Below are 27,497 nucleotides of genomic sequence, written 5' to 3' on the forward strand. Positions count from 1 at the left end.
CCCCGCCCACTTCTTACCCGCGCGCGTCGCCGCCGCCGCCTGAGGGGGCGTGGCCTCGGCTCGGCGCACAGTCGCCACGGTCCCATCCTGCTCCGCGCCGGTCAACGAGAGCAAACCCAGTGACTCACCTCCGCCGTGCTAACTCCTCGCTAGCTCTCCCTCTCACACACGCTCACACCCGGCTCGAGATGGCGGCGGCGGCGGCGGCGGCGGCGGGGGACTCGGACTCCTGGGGTGAGGAGAAGTTGCTGGGGCAGGGCCCGGGCCGGCGCCGGCCCCACGCAGTGGCAGGCACTAACGCGGCTCGCTTTCTTCCGTAGACGCCGACGCTTTCTCCGTGGAAGACCCAGTGCGGAAGGTGGGGGGCGGCGGCACTGCCGGCGGGGACCGCTGGGAAGGCGAGGACGAGGACGAGGACGTCAAGGTGGGTGCGGGCTAGGGCGCCGGGCAGCGCGGAAGCGGGCTGGCGCTGTTGCCGGCCGACTCTGGGCCCCGGGTCGCTGCCGGGGCCTGCGGGCCGTGGATCCAGGCGCGAGCCTAGGGCCTGGCGGTGCTCTCTTCCCCTCCGCTTGCCGGCCATGTGTGGGCCGAAGACTGGCAGCGTGGCCTCCCGGACTCCCTCGCCGGTTGAGAGTCTGCTCTCCGGCGTGGATCCCACCCGCCGGCTGGCGACGAAAGGTGACAGCATCGGCCGGGTCGGCCCACGTGCAAGCTTCGCGGTCCGGAGCCTTTCGCAGGAATGAGACCGGGAAGTTGGGAATTGAGCCTTGTAGCTTATCCATATGGAAAGCCTTGAGACTCGCCTGTCTTTTGGAGCTCAGGTCAGCCCAGGGCCAGTAACTCATTTATGACCCTGAGGTCTACTTATACAGTTTGTTCGAGGGATTAGATGAGTGAAATATTGTGGTTGAATTTCAACCTTTTTTTCCCACACGAGACAGCTAGAAACAGTAAAGGGAAATAACTTTTGGCTCTCCCTTCCCCCACCCTGTGGTAAAAAGAATGAACTGACCACTGAGATAGCCCGCAGTTAGTGGACAGAAACCCAGGTAGTTCACACCGTGACCTGAGAAATGGAGAGACGACAGTTACTCAACTACACACATACGACACCTAAGGAAATATTGAAGATTTGGTGGTGGTTGTAGATGACGGGCCCGTGGTTTTTTGTTGTTGTTGTTGTTTTGTCTGTGCCTTGTAGATAATCATTTTTACCTCAGTCGTTTGATTTTGAAAACTCCGAAGGGTTCATTATACAGCTGTAAGTGACATTTACTTCTACGTGGTTTTTTTTTTTTTTTACATAGTTACAGAAGTCTCAAATCCAAAATGTTAAGACTCTTATTAACAAAGTTCTCAAAATCTTGTTATATTTGTGCAGATAGTTTTGTGTGAAATGGAAAATGATTTTTTTTGTGGTTTTGCCTAATTTAGTGAATTTCTCCTAATTTATAAACACAAACGGAGAACCCTATAAATCCTGCCTGGGCTGAAAAGTTTAAGCTAGATAATCACTATGAACTTAATAGGAATGTTGTTTTGAGTTTTTCTGTTCTCTCCCCAGTCCGATGAGGTTGGATGTGTGGATGTCCGATTTACTGACAGCCTGAGGTTCAAGAATGTTGTGAGCTTTGCACACATTGAAGTTAATAAATCGACTGGTTATTGTTTGAAGACACTTAGATGCTTTATTTACATGTTGTAGAAACATGGGACTAGATTTTGTTACCAGCCGCATTACAAGGTATTAGTTACCCCTCTACATTGTAGCAGATTTTCAGTTTTGAGCCTTGGGTTCATATTGGTCCTTTCATTTTTTTCCATGCATATAGGAAGTGGCAGTTAAGACATCTGTTATGAAATTTGGGAATAAATTAACAAATGCAGAGAAAAGATTAGAGATATTAGGAAAGAAGTTGCAGAAAACGAAGTTTTAATGGATAGTCTAGACTAATGTCATGGAATAACTTCCTTGGGATTAAGGGATCTAAATGGTATCGATCTTGATGAGTATAATTCTTTTTTTTTTTTTTTTTGAGATGGAGTTTCGCTCTTGTTGCCCAGGCTGGAGTGCAATGGCGCGATCTTGGCTCACTGCAACCTCCACCTCCTGGGTTCAAGTGATTCTCCTGCTTCAGCCTCCCAAGTAGCTGGGATTACAGGCACGCACCACCACGCCTGGCTAATTTTGTATTTTTACTAGAGACGGGGTTTCGCCATGTTGCCCAGGCTGGTCTTGAACTTCTGACCTCAGGTGATTCTCCTGCCTTAGCCTCCCAAAGTGCTGGAATTATAGGCGTGAGCTACCGCACCCAGCCTCTGATGAATATAATTCTGATCACTTGGAACAAGTTTTGGATATTTACAAGTTGTAAGGGACCACAAAGATTATCTTGTCCAGTTGCTCTTTTTTTTTTTTTTTTTTTTGGAGATGGAGTCAGGGAGTCTCGCTCTGTCACCCAGGCTGGAGTGCAGTGGCACAATCTCCGCTCACTGCAAGCTCCGCCTCCCGGGTTCACTCCATTCTCCTGCCTCAGCCTCCTGAGGACTACAGGTGCCCACCACCACGCCCGGCTAATTTTTTCTATTTTTAGTAGAGACGGGGTTTCACCGTGTTAGCCAGGATGGTCTCAATCTCCTGACCTTGTGATCTGCCCGCCTTGGCCTCCCAAAGTACTGGGATTACAGGCGTGAGCCACCACACCCGGCCCCAGTTGCTGTTTTAGTGCTAAATTTCTTTTTCTTTCTTTCTTTTTTTTTTTTTTAACTTAAAACAATCTATTCATCTAATTTTTTGAGAGAAGGTCTCACCCCGTTTCCCAGGCTGGAGTGCAGTGGCACGATCTCTGCAACCTCCGCCTCCTGGATTCAAGTGATTCTCCAGCCTCAGCCTTTCTAGTAGCTGGGATTACAGGTGTGCACCGCCGTGCCCAGCTAATTTACATATTTTTTTCTTTTTTTTTTTTTTTGAGATAGAGTCTTGCTCTGTCACCCAGGCTGGAGTGCAGTGGCACGATCTTGGCTCACTGCAACCTCCGCCTCCCAGGTTCAAGCAGTTCTCTGCCTCAGCCTCCCGAGTAGCTGGGATTACAAGCGCCCACCACCACACCCAGCTAATTTTTGTATTTTTAGTAGAGACGGGGTTTCACCATCTTGGCCAGGCCGGTCTTGAACTCCTGACTTCGTGATCCACCCGCTTTGGCCTCCCAAAGTGCTGGGATTACAGACGTGAGCCACCGCGCCTGGCTATATATATATATATATATATATTTTTTTTTTTTTTTTGTAGAGACAGGGTTTCGCCATGTTGCCTAGGCTGGTCTCAAACTCCTGAGGTCAAAGTGATCTTCCCGCCTCGGCCTCCCAGAGTGCTGGGATTACAGGTGTGAGCCACTGCACCTGACCTATTTATTTTGAGACGGATTTGTGAGACTGGCTAATTTTTGTGTTTTTGGTAGAGGTGGAGTTTCGCCAAGTTGCCCAGGCTGGTCTCAAACTCCTGAGGTTAAAGCGATCTTCCTGCTTTGGCCTCCCAGAGTGCTGAGATTACAGGTGTGAGCCACTGCACCTGGCCTATTTATTTTGAGACAGATTTGTGAGACTGGCTAATTTTTGTTTTTGGTAGAGATGGAGTTTCGCCAAGTTGCCCAGGCTGGTCTCGAACTCTTGGAGTCAAGTGATCTATCCTCCTCAGCCTCCTGAAATGCTGGGATTATGGGCGTGAGCCAGCAGACTCAGCCATATTACCAAATTTCTGAATTCTTATGTTTTTGTACTTTTTATGAGGAGTTGCAGACAAGGCTTAGTTTCCGTGAGGTCTTCTGTTTATGTCAGCATCTAGTACTTAACCTTTAAAAATACAGGTTTAATGTCATTTGTAATGTCCTGGGAAATGAAAGGAAAGCTGATGTTTTTGTTATTATAATTTGCTCCAGCACTTTACTCTCATTTAGTAGACTTAGTATTTTGCTGTCCTTGACTTTTCAAATAGCTGTCTGGCAGTGGCAGAAGTGGACTTAGGTGAAACTGTACAACCGTTAATATATATGGCAAGAAAAGGCTATGCTTTTCCCCAGTTAAAAAGATGAGAACTCGGGAGCATAGTTTCCCATCACCCTGGCTTTATTTACCTTTTTTACTATCCTGATAATTGTGCAGAGGTAGTGGGAAGAATTGTTCACTTGGCATATATGACTCCTTCCTCATTGCTGGTATGATACGTAGGATGTGTTGACTGAGAAGGCAGTGAGTACCTACTGGACGCAAGGACAACATAACTTTTGCTCCATTTTACTAGTCTCCTAGCATTTCAGTAGAACAGTTTAGAAGCTAGATTTATTCAAAGGGTACAGAGTTTGCAGAAACTTATAGCTGTGTTCAGCCATCTCAGGCATTTGCCTCTGTAACCATATAGCATTTCTTTTAAAAGATCCTGAAGAGGCTGAGGCAAGAGGATTGCTTAAGCCTAGGAGTTTGAAGCCAGCCTGGGCAACATAGCAAGACCCCAAAACATTTAAAGAGAGAGCGATCCTGAAGAACAGATTTAGTTGAGCCTCTCTTGTCCTACTCATTCACTCTCTGTTAGGATCCTATTCCAATAAATAGTTTGAATCTACCAGATAGGGACAATTTTCAGGGGTTGGAAACAACTTCTAAAGAACAGGATCTGTATTTTACAGAATGTGAAATTACTAGGAAATACCCAGAAGGTGGGCATTTTGCCAGAAAATGGGTATTTTGAAGAGAGTGTGTGTATGTGTAACTTATGAAAAATTCCAAACATGCAGTAGAGAGAAACATTTAATAAACCAGTGACCAGTCTTGTCTCCTCTGTATCCCCACTTTCCTCCTCCAACCAGATTATTTTCAAGAAAATCTCAATCATATCATTTCATACCCTGCCACTTTTATAAACTAGCAAGTTTTGAATTAGGAAGCATGTTTGTTATTGAAAAATATTTTCTTGTCATGATGGATCATTGTAAATAAACCACTTGTTTAGTGTTCAGTGTCTTGATATTGCTTAGCCAGAAATTTAAAGTAGATTGATAACTGTCCTGAATATGAGACAGGTAGGCATTGAGATGGAACTCAGCTGAGTGCTGATCCATTGTAGTATGTTAAAAGCTTAATGAATTGAATTAAATGAAGTAGAATTTACTAAGGCAGGCACCTTGGCTTCTAGGCACCCAGCATAGTTCTGAGATGGTGGAAGAACATTTTGGCTTTTAAAAAACTGAAGTTTGCTGGGAAGTCTACCCTTGCCAAGATCTCGTTGCACAGTTCTGAGTTCTCTCAGAACTGCACAGCTTACAGAACACAAATTAAAGGCTTTTTTTTTCTTTCCCAGCAAGAGATTATGTTTTACCTAAACCAAATTATTTAAAGAAAAAAGGAGAAGGAGTATATGTTAGTTCCTAGGCTGTTGCTATAGGGCAAAAGAGTTTTATTGCTCGTTTGAAGCTACTTCTATTTGACAATCTATAAATACATCTTGCTTAAGTTGGAAAGCATTTTCAGCCCTAAATGTGTTCTCATTGCATGTGACATAATGTAGTTTTATATTATGAAGACAGAACCAGCTAACTACTGGCCACATTGTTAGAAATAAAAAGAAAGCAAGATATAAAGTTTTCTGCTTTGCTTCTGATACTTAGTTGTGTTCAATTAGGGAAGCAAGTTTTAAAGTTAAAAAGCAGCCATCTCTTTCATAGAAATAGCTTAAATGATGGGTGTGTATCTGCAGGGCAAGAGTATAGATAAGCAAGTAGTTTATAAACAGGCCCTATTCTAAGAAGCTAGCCATTTTAGGAGAGCAGCCTGGGTGATTCTTTTGAAGATAAATTGGATATTATAGTTGAAAGATTAATTGGCTACCAAAAATAATTGGGTAAAGGATTTAATTGGATGTTCATAGGTAGTCTCTTGAACCAAATAACCATTTAGGGCTCTTTGAAGTGAGTTGTAGACTTGCTCCCTATTTTAAGTGTTAATTTTAGCTGTTTCTCTAGGAACCCTTTTTACATTTTATCTGAATTTGCTGCTGGAATTTACAAACTTCTAATGTTTACAAAAAATTGGGCATATTTTTTGAAGCAGCATGGTGAGCATTCTACCTTAAATCTACTTTTCAGACACTTAATTTTATAACTATGGAAACAAAAACTCTAACTTCCTGGGGAAAGCTACCTGGCCTTTTGCTTTTATAATTACATCTGTTTGGAAGTGTGACCAGTCTCTTTTTGCTGACACTTACTATGCTCCTTTCTTTAGGGGCTTAGTGCTAGTTTGGTAGTAACTTCAGGGCAGACTTGTAAGCACTTTGGGGAGAGAGTGACAGTCAAGGTTTGGATGGTCCTTTTATGAATTGAGGAGCAGATGTCATGGCTCTTCTTGGTACATGTTGATAGGAACCACTTTTTTTTTTTTTTTTGAGACGGAGTTTCGCTCTGTCTCCAGGCTGGAGGGCAGTGGCGCAATCTTGGCTTACTGCAACCTCCGCCTCCTGGGTTCAAGCGATTCTCCTGCCTCAGCCTCCCAAGTAGCTGGGACTACAGGTGTGCACCACCACACCCAGCTAATTTTTGTATTTTTAGTAGAGATGGGGTTTCACCATGTTGGCCAGGATGGTCTCGATCTCTTGACCTCGTGATCTGCCTGCCTTGGCCTCCCAAAGTGCTGGGATTACAGGCATGAGTCACCACGCCTGGCCAGAATCACTTCTTTTGCTACTAAAATCCATTCTGTGATGGAGTAGGGAATGTCTAGGTAGCTTCATTATGTCTGCATTGATGTGTGTCTGGGGTAAGGTTTATGCTTTGATGGGAGAAACTAGGGTCAGGGATAGAGGTGGACATAGAGTTGGTGTGAATGTACTGAGGGAGCAGTGATATGGGTGGGGTGGGGGTTATGTTTTTCTGGGAAGGGTAACTGAGGAGCATCAACATTAAATAAAAATGCTCCTGTGTTGAGTTTGTTTCTTTACCTTGGGGGTATTGAGATGGAGCTCCTTATTTTCAGCCATACTTCTTCCTTCTTGACCTCTTACTACCAGAGGCTTGCAGACCAGTTTTTTTCCTTTTTCTTTTTTTTTTTTAGACGGAGGCCTTCTCTATCACCCAGGCTGGAGTGCAGTGGCGTGATCTCGGCTCACTGCAACCTCTGCCTCCCGGGTTCAAAGTGATTCTTGGGCATCAGCCTCCCGAGTAGCTGGGACCACAGGTGCACACCACCACGCCCTGCTAATTTTTTTTTGTATTTTTAGTAGAAACAGGGGTTTGCCATGTTGGCCAGGCTGGTCTTGAACTCCTGACCTCAGGTATTCCACCCACCTTGGCCTTCCAAAGTGTTGGGATTACAGGCGTGAGCCAACTCATCTGGCCCAGTTTCTTAAATTAGTAGAAAACTGGCCAGGCGTGGTGGCTCACACCTGTAATCCCAACACTTTGGGAGGCTGAGGTGGGTGGATCACCTGAGGTCGGGAGTTCAGGACCAGCCTGACCAACGTGGAGAAACCCATCTCTACTAAAAATACAAAATTAGCCAGTTCGTGGTGGCACATGCCTGTAATCCCAGCCACTTGGGAGGCTGAGGCAGGAGAATCGCTTGAACCCAGGAGGCAGAGGTTGCGGTGAGTCGAGATCGTGCCATTGCACTCCAGCCTGGGCAATAAGAGCAAAACTCCATTTCAAAAAAAAAAAAAAAAAAAAAAAAGGTGGGAGGGGCCAGGCACACCTGTAATCCCAGCACTTTGGGAGGCTGAGGTGGGTGAATCACGAGGTCAAGAGATCAAGATTATCCTGGCCAACATGGTGAAACCCGGTCTCTACTAAAAACACAAAAATTAGCTAGGCATGGTGGTGCATACCTGTAGTCCCAACTACTCAGGAGGCTGAGGCAGGAAAATTGCTTGAACCTAGGAGGCGGAGGTTGCAGTGAGCTGAGATTGCGCCACTGCACTCCAGCCTGGCGACACAGTGAGAGTCCATCTCAAAAAAAAAAAAAAAAAAAAAAAAAAAAAGATCAGTAGAGAACCACTACAGGCAATTTAAGGTGAGAAGTTTGGTAACCAGTATACCTCTAGCTGGGCATATCTTAATATGTGTAATAATCCTTCTCTTTATGAGATTCCCAGAGTTCCCAGGAGAGGGACTTAGTTCCCAGTTAGTTATTTTATACTTCAGGACTCAGGGAAGAAGTCATATTTACTATAATACTATTTTTATTTTTATTATTATTTTGCATTGGAATTGCATTGGAATTGCTTTATTCCAGCGAATTAAATTGTTTACCAGACTGTGAATTTTGTAAGCAAGTGTTTAAAACATGCTTTTTAAAGACCTTCCTTAACATTGTGTTTAAAGCCTTAAATGAAGCTGTTTACATGTATACATTTAAAGGATGTATCTCAGCATGTTACTCTAAAGATGTGTTGTAAGCTGCTTTATTACAGTGAATTGAACTCTACTAAACCGTGAACTTTGTAAGCAAGTGTTTAAAACATGCTTTTTTAAAAAGTAAATCATTTTATTTTCAATAAAAAGGTCAGTCAAATGTTTAGTTATTTAAAACTTTTTTAAAATTATTTTTTATAATTGGCAAATAATGTACATATTTATGGGGTATATTGTGATGTTTCAATGCATGTATACATTGTAATTACCATTTCATCACTTTAAACATCCTTTCTTTGTGGTGTTAACATTCAAAATTTTCTTATGGAACTATCTTGAAATATATAACATTGTTATTAGCTATAATCACCATACTGTGTAAGAGAACACCAGAACTTATTCTTCTAACTGTAACTTTATACCCATGACACTTTAAAGAACTTTGGTCCATTCAGAGCAGGTCCCTTAGTTTTTCACTGAGATTGTGGGTTGGCTATGTCTGGGCCTCGGTTTCCTTTTCTTTAAAATGGGGGAATAACACTACCTTCTTACAGGACTGTTGTGAGAATTAACCTTGTTACTACACCTGTTTCTCAGAAGGGTTGTAAATATGCATCTTCTGGAAGTAAGCAAATGGTCCTCCTATCTGAAACACTGCCCCCTATCACTCACAGATCCAGCCTTCCTGTGTTCTGTGAAGATTTAAACAACAAAAAATGCCTAGTAATTCACTTTTATTTTTAGCTCTTTGGTTCCTTTTGTACTGTGATGTATAGCACTTAGCAAACTAACGGCGAAATACAAACGTTTGATCTCTAATTTCTAACTCTAGTATCACAGTTACTCAAATAATGACTAGCTGGTTTGCTTTCAATCTGTTAAAACTGCGAGCTGTGGGTTAAATTGCTGAAGTAAGATGAATATAAAAATACACTTACTTTTTAATACAAAGTTCCTTTAATTATGCTTGCAGACTGTATGACAGCCTTAATCAGGATGTTGAATTTTTAATTTCTTTAGTGGACTTAGAGATTTTTATTAAGAACCAAGGCTTGGTTAGTTTATATTCCTAGACTGATACAAATTTGTGATCTGTCGTGTTATGAAACCAGAAGCTTGGTGTCATATTGTGGCATATTAGTCATACTAGTCAGCCTTTGCTTCTTTAGTAGCATCAGGGCCTCTTGCCCTGCTTTTGCCATCTTGCCACTCAGCTTCAAATGGCATGTCATAGTGTGCCTGGTGGTTGCTGAGACAATGGCCAGGCTACCTATGATTAAAGCCGTCTTTAATCATAGGGCTGTGTCTGTCCCTATTAAACTTGAGCCTTCTAAGTTCCGTGGAGCTTTTAGAAAATTGTGTTTGATAATTGGTTTATATTTAGCTCAATGATTGAGTTAGGCGTAGAAAAAACAGAGTATAGATCTTTTTTTTTTTTTTTTTGAGACAGAGTCTCTGTTGCCCAGGCTGGACTGCAGTGGCTCGATCCTGGCTCACTGCAGCTTCGCCTCCTGTGCGCAAATGATTCTTGTTCCTCAGCATCCTGAGTGGCTAGGATTACGGGCGTGCACCACCATGCCCACCTAATTTTTGTATTTTTTAGTATAAACGGGGTTTCATCATGTTGGCCAGGCTGGTCTCGGAACTCCTGGTCTCAAGTGATCTGCCTGCCTCGGCCTCCCAAAGTGCTGGGATTAAAGTGCCCTGAGTCAGAGAGTGGGATCCATGAAGGCTTGATTAGCTGTTGACTTTTTTTTGTGAGACGGAGTTTCATTCTTGTTGCCCAGGCTGGAGTGCAATGGCGCGATCTCGGCTCACCACAGCCTCCGTCTCCTGGGTTCAAGCAATTTTCCTGCCTCAGCCTCCCGAGTAGCTGGGATTACAGGCATGTGCCACCACACCCAGCTAATTTTGTATTTTTAGTAGAGACGGGGTTTCTCCATGTTGGTCAGGCTGGTCTTGCATTCCCGACCTCAGGTGATCTGCCTGCCTTGGCCTCCCAAAGTGTTGGGATTACAGGCGTAAGCCGGCCTTGACTCTTTTTTTTTTTTTTTTTTTTTGAGACGAAGTCTCGCACTGTCACCTGGGCTGGAGTGCAGTGGCACAATCTTGGCTCACTGCAACCTCCCACTCCTGGGTTCAAGTGATTCTCCTGCCTCAGCCCCCAAGTAGTTGGGATTATAGGTGTCTGCCACCACGCCCAGCTAATTTTTTGTATTTTTAGTAGAGACAGGGTTTCACTATGTGGGCCAGGCTGGTCTCAAACTCCTGACCTCGTGATCCGCCCACCTCAGCCTCCCAAAGTGCTGGGATTACAGGCATGAGCCACCGCACCCGGCCTGACTCCTTTTTAATAGTGGGCTTAAGAATTATATAGACTTAATTCATTAACCAGGCTTATGTTGTATGGAATACTCCTTGAAATAAATGAGCTATTGGCCAGAGTATAGGATGCTTTTTACATTTGGGGGGAAGTAAGAACTATAAAGTTCTCTCAGTTTTTATTTATTAATAACTGAATCACTTTCAGAGAGGCTATTGATTTCAGCTAGGTTGTCCTAACTGCTAATGGAGAAGCTTTCTTATGAAGTTAGATAAATTGATATGAAGGTTCATATGGAAAAACAAAACATGCAAGAAAGGCCAAGAAAACACTAAAAAATCTGAAAACCTACAAGGAAGGACTAGCTCTAGCTGACATTAAAGTAAAGCCTCTGTAATTAAAACAGTACGGGCTGGGCATGGTGGCTCACGCCTGCAATCCCAGCACTTTGGGAGGCTGAGGTGGGTGGATCACCTGATGTCAGGAGTTCGAGACCAGCCTGGTCAACATGGAGAAACCCCGTCTCTACTAAAAATACAAAAATTAGCCCGGCATGGTGGTGGACACCTGTAATCCCAGCTACTCCAGAGGCTGAGGCTGGAGAATCACTTGAACCCAGGAGGCAGAGGTTGCAGTAAGCTGAGATCGCGCCATTGCACTCCAACCTGGGCGACAAGAGTGAAACTCCGTCTCAAAAAACAAGACCAAAAAAACCCAGTATGGTACCGTTATATGGAGAGACAGTAGACTAGTGGGATAGGATCAAAAGCCCAGAAATAGACCAAGTACATATGAAAATTTAGTATATGGTAAGTCACAGGGTATCTTAAAATGTTTTTTGCTGCAATAGAATGCAATAGACTGGGTATTTTATAAACAACAGATTTATTTCTTATGGTTATGGAGGCTGAGAAGTCCAGTATCAAGGTGCTGGCATCTGGCGAGGGCCTTCTTGCTCTGTTATCCTGGGGCAGAAGGGCAAAAGAGCACAAAGGATTGCAGAAGGTGTCAGAACTCATCCTTTTATCAGATATCTACTCCTAATATAAAGGTATTAATAATTCATTCATGAGGGCTTTGCCTCTAATCATTTCTAAAAGACCCTACTTCTCAACACTGTTGGATTGGAGATTTCATCACATGAACTTTGGAGGACACATTCAAACCATAGCCCAGGGAAAAAAACCATTATTTATTAAAGGGTTTTTAATAAATGATGCTGTGACAACTGGGTAGCCATTTGGGAAAAAAATGAAATTAGATCCATGTCGCATATCATACACAAGAAAAAAACTCCAAATCAGAGATCTAAATGAAAAAAAAAATGAAACCCTATACATTCTAGAAAAAATTGTGGGTGAATTCTTAGGTGTAAGAAAAGACTTACTGGCTGGGCGAAGTGGCTCATGCCTGTACTCCCAGCACTTTGGGAGGCTGAGGTGGGTGGATCACCTGAGGTTGGGAGTTCGAGATCAGCCTGACCAACATGGACAAACCCCATCTCTACTAAAAATACAAAGTTAGCCAGGCATGGTGGTGCATGTCTGTAATCCCAGCTGCTTGGGAGGCTGAGGCAGGAGAATTGCTTGAACCCGGGAGGTGGAGGTTGTAGTGAGCCGAGATCGTGTCATTGCACTCCAGCTTGGGCAACCAGAGCAAAACTCCATCTCAAAAACAAAACAAAACAACAAAAAAACAAGAAAAGACTTTCTAATTGACTTGAAATCCATCCAGAGGCAATGAAAGAAAAGACTGGGGCTAGGCACGGTGGCTCATGCCTGTAATTCCAGCACTTCGGGAAGCCGAGGCGGGCGGATCATGAGATCAGGAGTTCGAGACCAGTGTGACCAACATGGTGAAATCCTGTCTATACTAAAAATACAAAATTAGCCAGGCATGGTGGCATGTGCTGGTAATCCCAGCTACTCGGGAGGCTGAGGCAGGAGAATCACTTGAACCTGGGAGGCAGAGGTTGCAGTGAGCTGAGATCGTCACTGTATTCCAGCCTGGGCGATAGAACGAGACTCCGTCTAAAAAAAAAAAATAAAACAAAAACCATTTCTACTAAAAATAAATGAGCCAGGCATGGTGGTGTATGCCTGTAATCCTAGTTACTGGGGAGGCTGAGGCAGGAGAATCACTTGAACCTAGGAGGTGGAGGTTGCAGTGAGCTGAGATCGTGCCATTGCACTCCAGCCTGGGCAAGAAGAGTGAAACTCCGTCTCAAAAAAAAAAAAAAAAAAAAAAAAGTCTGGTAAATTTTACTGCATAAATTTGTTGGGATGCATAGCACTTCATGGGGAAACAATAGAGGCATTTCCATCAAGAAAGCAAGGATGCCCATTACTTCTGCTGCTGTTCAACATTGCACTAGAGGTTTAGCTGGCTCAATTAGGTAAATCACTTGTGAGGGCCTAAGGATTGGTAGAGAAGTAAAGCTATCTTTTGTTTGCAGATAAGGTAGCATACCTGTAAAACCCTAGAGAAGCAACGATAAATCTAACTTAAGTGATAAATGAATTCAGTAAGGTAGCAGGATATTAACATATAAAAAAAGCCAATAGTCATTTTTGTTTATTTGTTTTGAGACAGGGTTTTTATGATAGTGAGTTGCCTAGGATAGAGTACAGTGGCACTATCATAGCTCACTGCAGCCTTAACCTCCTGGGCTCAAGTGATCTTCCCACCTTAGCCTCTCAAGTAGCTGAGACTACAGGCACATGCCACCTTGCCCAGTTAATTTTTTAATTTTTTTTTTTTTGCAGAGACTGGGTCTTGCCGATAGGTTTTTATACACAAATAATAGCCACCTAGAGGACATAATAGGAAAACACCCTATTTATAATAGCAACATACAAGATGAAATACTTAGGAATAAATCTAAAGAGAAATGCGCAGAGCCTCTAATAGGGAAACCACTTTAAAACACTTCTGAAAGATACAAAAATGTACTTGATCAAATGGAAAGACAGTTCTTATTCTTGGTTAGGGCAGCTCAGCATTATAAGATGTCAATTCCCCCTACATTAATTTATAAATTTAATGCAGTACAAAAAAATACTAACAAACATTTCTCTGGAGTTAGTCAAGTTGATAATAAAGTTCACGTAGAAAAGCAAACATGCAAGAATTATTAATGGAAGTCCTTTTCTTTAGGATAACTGGGATGACGATGATGATGAAAAAAAAGAGGAAGCAGAAGTAAAACCAGGTGAGCCACTGGGGCGCCTCCATTTTTGTTTTTATGTCTTGCTGAGCATTTGTGACTTGTATTAAGACAAATGACAGAACGCTCACAAAATGGAACATTTTGGTATTTAGAAACCAAGTGTCCTTCCATTCCCACTTTATTCTGTTTTCCCTGCAACTTTTCTCTATCGCCTCAAAATATAATCAGATTAGATACTTGCTGTATTTCTGTATGAGTGCTTGTTAGTAGGAAAGGGTAGAGGTTCCGGCATTAATTATAGTTGAATGATCTAAGCCCTGCCTATAGGACAGTGGGGAAATATGAAGAGATATTTGGATCTTAGGGGTCACATTAGAGAGGAGAAGGAAGAGTCCCAGAAGTTTCCCATTATTTGTGAGAAAAATCACTGTTTGAAGCTGGGAAAGGTTTGGTCTCTTAACAGTATACAAGTATCATGTCTGTCTCATCCATAAACTGGAAAATACTCAGTATAACTGAATAAAACTTTTTTTTACTTTTAGAGGTAAAAATTTCAGAAAAGAAAAAAATAGCAGAGAAGATAAAAGAGAAAGAACGGCAACAGAAGAAAAGGCAAGAAGAAATTAAAAAGAGGGTAAATTCTGTTTTCTAAAATACAGAATTCTCACATCGGTAGTGGTATAGTTTCTAACAGGCTGCAAATATTACCTAGGAATTTGAAGGGCTCTGTGAAGACTTTAAATGGATGCCATAAGATAGGTAAAATCCAAAACAAATTGATTTGTGGTTTTTGCAAAAACAGAACCCAGTTTTATATATGAGTGTCTTAAGTTTTCACAAACATTCAGGAATAGTCATGATAGTGCAGTGACTACAGTCAGTGATTTTTGCCAGTGCCTGTAGTTCATTCTAGTCAGCAGTATTAGTTTTTGTTGTTGTTGTTGTTTTTTGTGTTTTTTTTGGAGATGGAGTCTTGCTCTGTCGCTAGGCTGGAGTACAGTGGCACAATCTCGGCTCAGTGCAACCTCTGCCTCCCGAATTCAAGCCATTCCCCTGCCTCAGCCTCCTGAGTAGCTGGGACTACAGGAGCCACGGCGAGCTAATTTTTTGTATTTTAGTAGAGATAGGGTTTCACCATGTTGGCCAGGATGGTCTCAATCTCCTGACCTCGTGATCCGCCCGCCTCGGCCTCCCAAAGTGCTGGGATTACAGGTGTGAGCCACCGCGTCTGGCCAGGATTAGTTTTTATTTGCAGTGTATATATTGAACATAATATAAAAATTGTTCATTTCTGTGCCATGTGCTATATAAATGTATTTGTTTTTGATTATTTGGCACAGGATCAGAAATATATGCTTGTTTTTTTTTGTTTTTGTTTTTAGACAGAGTCTCACTCTGTTACCTAGGCTGGAGTGCAGTGGTGTGATTTTGGCTCACTGCAGCCTCCACTTCCCAGGTTCAAGCAATTGTCATGCCTCAGCATCCCAGGTTGGAATTACAGGCACACGCAACCATGCCTGGCTAATCTTTGTATTTTTAGTAGAGATGGGGTTTCGCCATGTTGGCCGGGCTGGTCTCAAACTCCTGACCTCAAGTGATCTGCCTGCTTCAACCTCCCAAAGTGCTGGGATTACAAGCATGAGCCACCACGTCCAGCCTATTTTCTATTTCTTTTCTTTTCTTTTTTTTTTTTTTAGAGATGGAGTTTCACTCTAGTCGCCCAGGCGGGAGTGCAATGGTGTGATCTTGGCTCACTGCAACCTTCTCCCGGGTTCAAGTGATTCTCCTGCCTCAGTCTTCGAGTAGCTGGGACTGCAGGCATGTGCTACCATGCCCAGCTAATTTTGTATTATCAGTAGAGATGGCATTTCACCGTGTTGGCCAGGTTGGTCTCAAACTCCTGACCTCAGGTGATCCACCCGCCTTGGCCTCCCAGAGTGCTAGGATTATAGGCGTGAACCACTGTGCCTGGCCTATTTTCTATTTCAGAACACATTTACATGGTTCAAAAATTAAAACAGCCTGCGTGGTGGCTCATGCCTGTAATTGCAACGCTTTGGGAGGCTGAGGTGGGAGTATTGCTTGAGTCCATGGATTTGAGACCAGCCTGGACAACATAGGGAGACCCCGTCTCTACAAAAAATAGAAAAATAAGCTGGGCATGGTGGTACATGCCTGTAGTATCAGCTGCTTGGGAGGCTAAGGTAGGAGAATCTCTTGAGCCCAGGAAGTTGAGGCTGCAGTGAGCCATGACTGCGCCACTACACTCCAGCCTAGGTGACAGAGCAAGACCCTGCCTCAAAACAACAAAAAAAAAGAAAACGGCCAGGCGTGGTGGCTCACGCCTGTAATCCTGGCACTTTGGGAGGCCGAGGCAGGCAGATCACAAGGTCAGGAGATCGAGACCATCCTGGCTAACAAGGTGAAACCCGGTCTCTACTAAAAAATACAAAAAATTAGCCGGGCGTGGTGGCGGGCGCCTGTAGTCCCAGCTACCTGGGAGGCTGAGGCAGGAGAATGGTATGAACTCAGGAGGCGCGGAGCTTGCAGTGAGCGGAGATCGCACCACTGCACTCCAGCCCGGGCGACAGAGCGAGACTCCATCTCAAAAAAAAAAAAGAAAAAATAATTATATCCCAGTATAAAGAGAAGATAGATATACACTAAGCTGTCAACTGTCATCTCAGAGAAGTGGGTTTGGGAAACAAATGACATCTATTATATCTTTAAAATTTGTTATAGTGGTAATTTTATAATTATACAATATGATGAAAAGGGGAAATGTTTTGAACCATTCTGTTGGACATTTAGGTTGTCTGTAAATTTATTTGAAATTATGAATAATACTCTAATGTACATTCTTGGGCTTACATATTTGTGTGCATCTTATTTCTTAAGGTAAATACCTGGAAGTAGAATACTTGATTAAAGCATGTAAAAATATTATTTAAGACTTGATCCATATTACCAAGTTGCCCTAGAAAGGGTTTTCCAATATAGTTTTAGTAGCAGTGTATGAAAGTAATATTTTTACCTTATCCACAGTCTCAATTCCTTTTTTTAAAAAAGGTTATAGAAGTAACCCCAGTCTTCCTGGGTACAAATCTGTCACGTTACCAGCTGTTACCTTCTATTGTGGGCAGGTTGTTTCTTTGTGCCTCCATTGCTTATCTTTAAAATTGGGTTAAGGATACCTAAAGTGGACTGGGCGCAGTGGCTCACACCTGTAATCCCAACACTTTGGGAGGCTGAGATGGGCGGATCACTTGAGGCCAGGAGTTCAAGACCGGCCTGGCCAACATGGTGAAACCCCGTCACTGCTAAAACTACAAAAATTAGCTGGATGTGGTGGTGCACGCCTGTAATCCCAGCTACTCGGGAGGCTGAGGTATGAGAATCACTTGAACCCAGGAGGCAGAGGTTACAATGAGCGAAGATCATGCCACTGTGCTCCAGCCTTGGTGGCAGAGTGAGGCTCTGTCTAAAAAAAAAAAAAAAAAAAACTAAAGTGTTTAGAAGAATGCATGAAACAGTAATTACCAGTGTTCACTTTTATTTGTTATTATATACGCTTATTTAAGAATTCGTACAATACAGAAAGGTACTGAGTGCATCATAATCCCTGTGCTTTTTAAAAACTTTTGTCTCATTTTAGTTAGAAGAACCTGAAGAACCTAAAGTGCTAACACCAGAAGAACAATTAGCAGATAAACTGCGGCTAAAGAAATTACAGGAAGAGTCAGACCTCGAATTAGCAAAGGAAACTTTTGGTAAGACGGGATTATGATTGCAATACGGTATTAAACTGTTACAGGTGAAGACCCAGAAAGTTCAGAAAACATCTCCTTTTCTTAAAAGAAACAACTGGCTAATGTAGATATTAGAAAGCAGTTTTTAATCTCTGTGTATATTTGAGATTTCATTACATGTTCAGATTTTTGAATAATTGTTTTGAGTAAAAGATTATTAAGATAAGTCATTTATAGCAATGCAAGAAGGGCAAAAAGGAGTAGACTCAGATGAAGTACACTACTGCATAGAATATTTTTATCAGCTGGATGAAATTTGCATGAAATGTGAGGTCTGTAGCTTTGAAATGGACTGTAGGGCTGTCCTGTTGTCTTAAGACTTAGACAGTAGGATGTTGCTCCAGGTGAGAGGCATGCAGCTTTTGCTGTGCCTTCTTGTGCTCAGTGTCATTTCCTTCTGCAACCCTTCTTTGCCCTTACCATGCCCTATCTTTAGAGGGCCTCCATTTCTTTGTGCAGTGTCTGCAGCTGTGGTTAGTGCGTGAGATAAAAGTGCAGGATCCTATAAATAGATAAATTCAGAGTGTTCCAGAGTAAGAGACATGGCTAGAGAAATAGTCAAAGCCCTCGCTTCATTTAACCAAGTTATCGTTACCTGTTGAGTACTTTTCAGAGTAGAAGATCATGTTGAAACAGTTAAATCACTGAAATTTATAACCAAGAAGGAAAGCTCTAGTTATTCTGATACCCCTCCCCCACTTTCATACTTTCTCTACTCTGAAACAGATCAACAGGCTGACTATAGTGATTGTTTTCCTTTTCATGGGGAAGTATGACCTTATCTGTCAGTGGATCTGTACAAATACCAGGAGTTGCTGTGAATGCTCCTGTGCACCATTGTATGCTTGGCAGGTCTTAACTGCACTCATCTAATTATAGAGAGCTCTTGGCTGTTATTATGTGTCTTCCTAGGATGGTAAAAGCTGCCCATGTGTTTATTAAAGAGGCAGGTTTATGAAGTGTGCATAAAGCCTAGCATGGGACACCTGTTATAGACTAAAAGGTAAAAACATGCATTCATATAGTCATTGTTAATAGGATTTTACTGTTGTGTTTCTCATACTAAAATACCACATGTAATATTGTTAATAACTAATCTACTTGACATGGAGGATACAGAAGCATACTTATCTTAGTGTAAAACTCATCTAGGCCAGATTTTTTTTTTTTCTAACAGGGTCTGGCTCTGTCACCCAGGCTAGAGGACAGTGGCCGAGATCGGCTCAACCTCTGCCTCTGGGCTCAAGCCATCCTCCCACCTTAGCCTCCCAAGTAGCTGGGACTACAGGCGCATGCCACCACGCCTGGGTAATTTTTGTTTTTTGGGGTTTTTTTTGTAGATACAAGGTTTCACCATGCTGCCCAGGCTGTTGTTGAACTCCTGAGCTCAAGTGATCTGCCGCCTTGGCCTCCTAAAGTGCTGGGATTACAGGCATGAGCCACCATGCACAGCCTAGGCCAGATTTCTTCTATTGGGATTTAACATGTTTACCCCTGCTTAGCTTCTGGAGTTAGACAAATACTTTCACAGGATCCATCTTTGTTTCTTATTCTTTTTGTTCCCTCTCTCCCCACTTTACTGTGGGGGTGTTCTTGGACAAGAACAGAGTATCCCTTTTGTAATGTAATATGTTGTTTTGTTTTTAGAGAAAGGGTCTTGCTCAGTCATCCAGTCTGGAATGCAGTGGCATGACCATAGCTCACTGCAGCCTCAAACTCCTGGGCTCAAGCAATCCTCCCACCTCAGCCTCCCGGGTAGCGAGGGCTACAGGTGAATATCACCACACCTGGCTAATTTTATTTATTTTTTTGAGACAGAGTCTCACTCTGTCACCCAGGCTGGAGTGCAGTGGTGCAGTCTCGGCTCATTGTAACCTCCGCCTCCTGGGTTGAAGTGATTCTCGTGCCTCAGTCTCCCAAGTAGCTGGGATTACAGATACATGCCACCACCATGCCTGGCTAATTTTTGTATTTTTAGTAGAGACGGGGTTTCACCATGTTGGCCAGGCTTGTCTCTCGGACTCCTGACCTCAGGTGATCCGCCTGCCTAGGCCTCCCAAAGTGTTGGGATTACGGGTGTTAGCCACTGCGTCTGGCCACACCTGGCTAATTAAAAAATTTTTTTGTAGAGATGAGGTCTTGCTGTGTTGCCCAGGCTGGTCTCAAACTCCTGGCCTCAAGCGATCCTTCCTCTTAGGCCTCCCAAACAAAACACTGGGATTACAGGTGTGAGCCACTGTGTCTGGCCTTGATATATTGTTTTTAAATGAATAAAATACTTATTTATAAAGAAAACCTGTTATATATAAATAGATGTCAAAATACTAAAACGACAAATTTGTGATACAGAATTATATGCTTCCTTATCGATGCATTAAATCAGGTGTAGTGGCACGTCTAATAAATAATGTCGTTTGAGAGTAATTATGACTGAACAATATTAATATTGTAAGATATCTGTAATGTCAGGAGAGTGTGATCTCTCCTGGTAAGTCTTTTGCTAATACCACTGTGATTTGTTGCCAGTCAATTGAAACTGAAGGAAATGCTGAATTAGAGGTTAATAAAGATGTAACTTTTTTTCTGATTTAAGTTTGTAACCCCCGTCCCCCCTCACCCAGCCATTCTATCCAATGACTCCAGTGGCTCCAGGTTCAGAGCCCCTGCTTTAGAATGAAACAACAGGGTTATTCAGATAGCTATTGGCTTTGTAAGGTTTCATTTTTAAAAATCCTAACCTCCTGATACTTTTCAGTGCTTCTTTTCTCCTACAGGTGTTAATAATACAGTTTATGGAATAGATGCTATGAACCCATCTTCAAGAGATGACTTTACAGAGTTTGGAAAGTTACTAAAAGATAAAATTACACAATATGAAAAGTCACTATATTATGCCAGTTTTTTGGAAGTCTTAGTTCGAGATGTGTGTATTTCATGTAAGTAATTCTAATTTCTAGCCCCTCTGGGTAGATTTTTAGTAGGATGTTCTCTTCAGGAGGTTGAAGGTTATTTTTTATTTTCAAGGATACTATAATACAGACTCATGATTTGCTGTTTTTAGCAATTACCTTGTGAATGTTGTTCTGCAGATACAGTGAATTTGAGTGCTGGATCTTTTTGTTTGTTTGTAGGGGTAGGAGGACTTCTTGTTTTACAATGGCTTCCCTAAGAGATACCTGGGCTTGTCAGCAAAGCAGCTAATAAAACACTGGCCTATTCTTTTTATCTGATTATCACTTGAGAGGGGCTGGGAAGTATCTTTTGAGGGAAAAGGTCTCTGGCACTGTAGGATTTGGGTTGGGTGAGACTTCAGCCACTGTCTTTTACAAATCAGAATTAGACAGGGTGCAAGTTGAGTGACAGGGCTGGCACCTATTCTCTGGGTCCGTGGTTGTGGTGCCACACCTTGATAGGAGTCATACATTTCAGGGCAGGGTGAATGGGAGTGACAGCCATGGGTGGTGAAGCAGGAATGTATGGAAGGGACTGGTTTTGCTAGTATTTGCAGTTTTTGTTGTTTTTGTTGTTGTTTTTGTGATGGAGTCTTGCATTGTTGCCCAGGCTGGAATGCAGAGGCACGATCTCAGCTCACTGCAACTTCTGCCTCCTGGGTTAAAGCAATTCTCCTGGTCTGGCGCTCATGCCTGTAATCCCAGCACTTTGGGAGGCCAAAACAGGCGGATCATGAGGTCAGGAGATTGTAGACCATCCTGGCTAACAAGGTGAAGCTGAGGCAGGAGAATGGCGTGAACCTGGGAGGCAAAGCTTGCAGTGAGCTGAGATCGTGCCACTGCACTCCAGCCTGGGTGACCAAGTGAGACTCCGTCTCAAAAAAAAAAAAAAGCAATTCTCCTGCTCAGCCTCCTGAGTAGCTGGGATTACAGGCGCCTGCCACCACGCCCGGCTAATTTTTTGTATTTTTAGTAGAGACGGGGTTTCACCATGTTGGCCAGGCTGCTCTGGAACTCCTGATCTCAGGTGATCCCCCTGCCTTGGCCTCCCAAAGTACTGGGATTATAGGTGTGAGCCACCACGCCCAGCCTATTTGCAGTTTTTAAGATGGAGAAAAAGGAATCCTACACAATGAATTGGGTTTTCTTTGAGAAATTATCACTAAGCTGAGGGTTCTACATTTGATTGGTAATGTGCCCAGAGTTGATATTTTATTCTGCATGTACTAATTTTTTTCTGGTTTTTGGAGGTGTTCTCTAACCAAAACTGAACACTTTCTGGTAGCTAAAAACTGGTGTCTCTTTCCAGCTTCATATTTTTATAAGGCTGATAATGCTGTCCACTGAACAGGACTATTTCTTGGTAGGACATAGAGATGGTCACTGTTCTCATTGTGGTTCCCGTGCAAGAAAATGGAGACATCATGGGATAGGGTGTTGTCATTGTAGGTTTAAGAATTGTCATTCTGGCTGGGCGTGGTGGCTCATGCCTGTAATCCCAGCACTTTGGGAGGCTGAGGCTGGTAGATCACCTGAGGTCAGGAGTTTGAGACTAACTTTGCCAACATGGTAAAACCCCATCTCTATTAAAAAAAAAAACAAAACACAAAAATCAGCTGGGCATGGTGGCGCGCACCTGTAATCCCAGCTACTCGGGAGGCTGAGGCAGGACAATCACTTGAATCTGGGAGGTGGAGGCTGTGGTGAGCCGAGATCACGCCACTGTACCCCAGCCTGGTGACAAAGCGAGACTCTGTCTCAAAAAAAAAAATAAAATAGGCCAGGTGCGGTGGCTCACACCTGTAACCCCAGCACTTTGGGAGGCCGAGGCAGGCGGATCACATCAGGAGATCAATAGCATCCTGGCTAACACAGTGAAACCCCGTCTCTACTAAAAATACAAAAAATTAGCTGGGCATGGTGGCGGGCGCCTGTAGTCCCAGCTACTCGGGAGGCTGAGGCAGGAGAATGGTGTGAACCCGGGAGGCGCAGGTTGCAGTGAGCCGAGATCACGTCACTGCACTCCAGCCTGGGTGACAGAGTGAGACTCCATCTCAAAAAAAAAAAAAAAAATAGTAATTGTCATTTCATGTTTATTTGTCTGTTCTCCCTGATTACTGGGGGTGTGTTAATGGAAGGGCATGTTATCCTCCCCCATTTGTTTAGACTGAGGAAGGATAGTAGGGAGCATTGTGAGCTATAAAGACAGTTTCTCTTTGGTTGAGCAATGGTGTGTTGGTGATTACAGGTCATCATTATAAATAAAATGAATTTTGTTTTCAAGAGACAGGGTCTAGCTGTGTTGCCCAAGCTGGTCTCGAATTCCTGGGCTTAAGTGATCCACCCACCTAGGCCTCCCAAAATGCTGGGATTACAGGCATGTGCCACTGTGCCCGGCCACCTTATGTTTAAAGAGGAGAAATTCATGGTCCTTTCAAAGTTACTGAAGTTTAACAATGAACAAATTGGATTTCTCATAACACTTTTGGAATGTCCATTTTGGGATATATAGATATATATGGAATGTACATATTTAGCTTTAACTTTTCAAAATGCTTAAAAATTCAAGTTTAATGGTATGCCCTTTTTTTTTTAAGTGGAAATTGATGACTTGAAAAAAATTACCAATTCACTGACTGTGCTTTGCAGTGAAAAACAGAAGCAAGAAAAGGTAAGAGCAAGCTGTGTAGGGAAATGTGTATTAAATTAGAGTGGGGTTATAGGTCTAACAGTCAACAAATATAATAGGAGCCTGTCCTAATTAAAAGTCAAGCAACTCACTAATACCATTTAAGTTAGACTAGAAGAGGAGTATGGGTGCTATTACTGTCCTTTTGTTTCCAGACATGTTCCCCTTTTCTGAGTTAATAGAAATTGCTGAAATCACAGACTGGGTTCAAATACTAGCATTGCTACTTAATAGGTATAGGTAAATCAGCTTTTCTAAGCTTCAGTCTTCTCCCTTCTAAAATAGGGACAATAATACTCACTTTGCAGAGTATTTATAAGAGTAAAGTAAGAGAAGTATGTCAAGTAAAGGTTAGCTTTGTGATTTTAAATTGGGGGGTACTTATCCACACTTTTCTAAATTTGCTTCAGTGAAGTTAAAGCTTTCTACCAATAACTTATAACCCCTGCTGGTGGGCTAGGTATCCAGAGCAGGACCAAGGACCCAGATCAAGTTTTGGAGAGACTGACTCTGGGAGACCTGTTCAGGTCCAAAACATGTAGGCTCGGATGTCCCTTACAGAACTAGTGTTTCTGGGACCAAAGGTTTTTGTGTGTTTATGAGGGTTGCTGTACCAGATAAGATGCCCATAGCACACAAAGTTTCATGAATTAACTCTCTTTCATCTTTAGCAAAGCAAAGCCAAAAAGAAGAAGAAAGGTGTGGTTCCTGGAGGGGGATTAAAAGCCACCATGAAAGATGATCTGGCAGATTATGGTGGTTATGATGGAGGATATGTACAAGACTATGAAGACTTCATGTGACATTTTATCTTTTCTTGGTGTCATCTTTATGTTGCCCACAATCCCTTGAACATGTAGCACAACTTCCTTTCCTTTCAGTTCTGCCAAATGCTACAATCAGAAGTGCAGTATCTTTTGTGCTGGTTATTTAACCCCTTGACACTTAGGTGCTAATGTGCAAATGAGGGAACTTGGATCTTGCTGCCAAGGGGTTAAAATTGGGAACCTAAGTTGCCACTAAATCATAGTTCAAAACCTAATAATGTTGTCATTGTTGCTATCTGATTTCATAGCAGCAGTCACTAAATTGGAAACAAAAGGTTGCAACGTGACAAAAAAAATTGTGTAGTATTTACCAGCACCATTCAGTAATACAGCCTTAACCATACCTCCTTGAACTACTTCATAACTTGTCAAGAAAAGCAGTTTGCAGCAAGGGCATGTGGTGTGCACCTAGTATTAAAATTGCTTTGTCTTAAAATTGAACATGAGGATATTAAAAATACATTGTGAAGAAGACTGCTTATCTCAGAGTGAAGATACTGCGGCTGAAAAGCACTAGTTTGATATAAAATTAAAATGACCAAAACCCTCCAACTTTGAAGCTAAAGAAGGTAAACCTTTCCATTATTGCATTACATGTTGTGGAATCTCTCGAGTGCAAAGACTGTCTAGTTATTTATCAGGCTATTTCTACTGATGAACTGCTTCAGGTGGGGGAGGGAAACTTATTTTTATTTGCCTGATTTAAGTGTCTGAGAAACAAATCTTTGTTCTCTTAGGCTGCAATGGAACAACTTTACCAGGGTTTTGGCATTTCCTTTCCTTTATAAAACATGCTCAGCAAACTGCACCAGTTAACTACAGTTTGGTAAATTGTTATGTTAACAATTATGACATCTGCAATGTTTTATAAAGCAACTAATTTAATAAAATCACTGTTGTGAGGACTTAAATTTTGTGTTACCTCCCAAGAGATACTTTTTGAGAGTATAGAACACAGCTCTTGGGAGTACAGTTCTCTACGTTCTCTATATACTAAATCTTAATAAATGCTTGACATAGTTACAGCTTTAAAACATGAGTGATTTGCTAGGTCCTTATATTGTCACCATAGAGCAACAAAGGTATAGGGCTGCCTTCCTCTTATTTATTTGGGGAAATTATTTTGTTATTTAGATACCAAGGCCTAATTAATTAAGTACCTATAAGAACTATTTATTTGGAGTAACTGAGCCTGTAACTCAGGTTTATGGCTGTTAAGTATAGATTGGGGAATCTTTATTATGTCTTCTCCTAAGCAGTTTAACCAAATGTGTGGTTAGTGTTTTTTTATTCCCCTAAGACAGAAAGAACAAAAAATGTTTTAAATTTCTCTTATATAGGAAATAGGAACGTCAAAGCTCTGTATACCTACTAAGTGGAAAACAAGACCATCTAAGTGATTTGAGGAATTAACAAAAAGTAGTGACTACACAGCAATAATTACAGTAAATTAAATAAAGATTCCTTTAAGGCAGACAAGGGCTGAGATTTCCTTAGCAGTAATAATGACATACACTGAATTGAAAATCTATTTTATTACAGAAAGATCAGTTTCTAACAAATGAAAACGTATCACCTGTTCCTTAACTGTGTAAATAATAATTAAATTTCTTTGAAACTGGAATCTGCAGGTACAGGTATTCTTTAATCATTATTGGATCATCTAAAGTAGAAGCTGTCCTGAGGAAGAGGAAGCTTTTGATCTTAATACTAGTATCTATATAAAATGGTGTGGATGAACAATCATCTAAAATCAATCTATTTTAAATAGGAATTTCCTCCTGAAAAGTTTCTTACTTGCTACCTACTACCCACAAAGGACTGATATGGTACAGTACCGGGATTGTTCAACTTTAGCAAAGATCTCCAATGCATTCTTCTTCTCATCACATCTGTCAGAATCTGCTAACAGTACAAGAAAACAGACACCTATGAAATCATCTAACCTGCTAGCATGTCCTTTAGACAGCAACCTGTCTGAGGGTCCTTCAGAAGCACATTTACAATTTCATAAAACTTGTGTTCGTATGCCAGCTTGTAATACAGGTAAACATCTTCACAATATGTGAGTAATTTCTTCAGGTTTTCCATGACCATGTCAGTAGGCTGATGTTGTTTATATCTAGATAAAGAAACATAATGTACAGGTTAAGATACTGTTTTTTTTTGTTTTGTTTTGTTTGAGACAGTCTTACTCTGTTGCCCAGGCTGGAGTGCAGAGGAGCAGTCTTGGCTCACTGCAACCTCCACCTGCTGGGTTCAAGTGATTCTTGTGCTTCAGCCTCCCGAGTAGGTGGGATTACATGAGTGTGTCACCACCCTGGCTAATTTTTGTAATTTTAGTAGAGACAGCGTTCTGCTATGTTGGCTAGGCTGGTGTTGAACTCCGGGCCTCAAGTTACCTGCCTGCCTTGGCCTCCCAAAGTGCTGGGATTACAGGCGTGAGTCACTGTGGCTGCCCTTTTTTTTCCTCTTTTAAATAAAAGATGGAGGTCTCACTGTGTTGCCCAGGCTGGAGTACAGTGGCTTTTCAGAGTGTGAACTCCTGGGCTCAGCTGCTTCTCTTGCAGCCTCCCGAGTAACTAGGACTACAAGTGTGCACCACTGTGCCCACCTTAGGATGCTGTATTTTGAGTGAGGGCTGTCAGCTCTGAAGTACCACTTACTATTACCTATAGAGCAGAGGGTGCTGGAGTCTGGGTTATCTCAGACTAGTATTAGGGGTGCTTGATAAAATATTTCTTTAAAAATGAGTATGTTAATGCTTACCTTATAGAGTAAGTTTAGTACTCCAAAAGGCACCTCTGATGTTTTAGTGTTTTTCGTTTCTTTTTTTGAGACAAGAGTCACACTCTGTTGCCAGGCTGGAGTATAGTGGCACGATCTCAGCTTACTGCAGCCTCTGTCCCCAGGTTCAAGTGATTCGTCCCCAGGTTCAAGTGATTCTCCTGCCTCAGCCTCCCGAGTAGCTGGGACTACAGGTGCCAGCTACCACACCCAGCTAATTTTTGTATTTTTAGTAGAGACAGGGTTTCACCATGTTGGCAAGGCTGGTCTCAAACTCCTGACCTCAAGTGATCCTCCCACCTCGGCCTCCCATAGTGCTGGGATTACAGGCATGAGCCACTGGGCCTGGCCAGTGTTTTAGGTTTTTGGCACTGAGTAGCTATCCTCCCATTTTAAAGTACAAAGCACTATGAGCAAACTGTTCTTGTTGATCTCTTTGCATAAATCTGTTAAAAGACTTCCTTCTAAGGATTCTTGATACTGCTTTGCCATTTTAAGTAGAGGTAATCTAAAGGCATGGTGTACTTAGCCATAAAATTCTTACACTTG

At 42.3% G+C, this 27,497-nt stretch overlaps 2 protein-coding genes across 4 annotated transcripts in view; one reads left to right on the forward strand and one right to left on the reverse strand.

Moving 5' to 3' along the window:
* On the forward strand, positions 1-25,785 carry EIF3J (eukaryotic translation initiation factor 3 subunit J). The gene is made up of 8 exons (XM_003314663.7): positions 1-234; positions 321-424; positions 13,873-13,927; positions 14,428-14,519; positions 17,541-17,655; positions 20,469-20,630; positions 23,243-23,316; positions 24,006-25,785. The coding sequence occupies exons 1-8, from the start codon at positions 189-191 to the stop codon at positions 24,135-24,137; spliced, it is 780 nt and encodes a 259-aa protein (XP_003314711.2). The 5' UTR covers positions 1-188; the 3' UTR covers positions 24,138-25,785.
* SPG11 (SPG11 vesicle trafficking associated, spatacsin) overlaps positions 25,678-27,497 on the reverse strand; it is a 101,195-nt gene continuing 99,375 nt past the window's right edge. For all 3 annotated transcript variants that reach the window (XR_010151656.1, XM_054667505.2, XM_016928134.4), the window contains one exon: positions 25,678-26,283. Coding sequence is in view for 2 of the 3 variants with exons in the window: in XM_054667505.2 (XP_054523480.1) it covers positions 26,103-26,283 (181 nt within the window). In the remaining variant the exon portion in view is untranslated. The remainder of the gene's footprint in view (positions 26,284-27,497) is intronic.

Source organism: Pan troglodytes, chromosome 16 (genome assembly GCF_028858775.2).
Source record: "Pan troglodytes isolate AG18354 chromosome 16, NHGRI_mPanTro3-v2.0_pri, whole genome shotgun sequence".
NCBI classification, from domain to species: domain Eukaryota; kingdom Metazoa; phylum Chordata; class Mammalia; order Primates; family Hominidae; genus Pan; species Pan troglodytes.

Excerpts from the sequence above, each read along its gene's own strand:
- EIF3J (XM_003314663.7), top strand. The coding sequence starts at position 189 with ATGGCGGCGGCGGCGGCGGCGGCGGCGGGGGACTCGGACTCCTGGG. Across the intron at positions 235-320 it reads GGGGGACTCGGACTCCTGGG|ACGCCGACGCTTTCTCCGTG; the intron begins GTGAGGAGAAGT and ends TTTCTTCCGTAG. Across the intron at positions 20,631-23,242 it reads TCGAGATGTGTGTATTTCAT|TGGAAATTGATGACTTGAAA; the intron begins GTAAGTAATTCT and ends TTTTTTTTTAAG.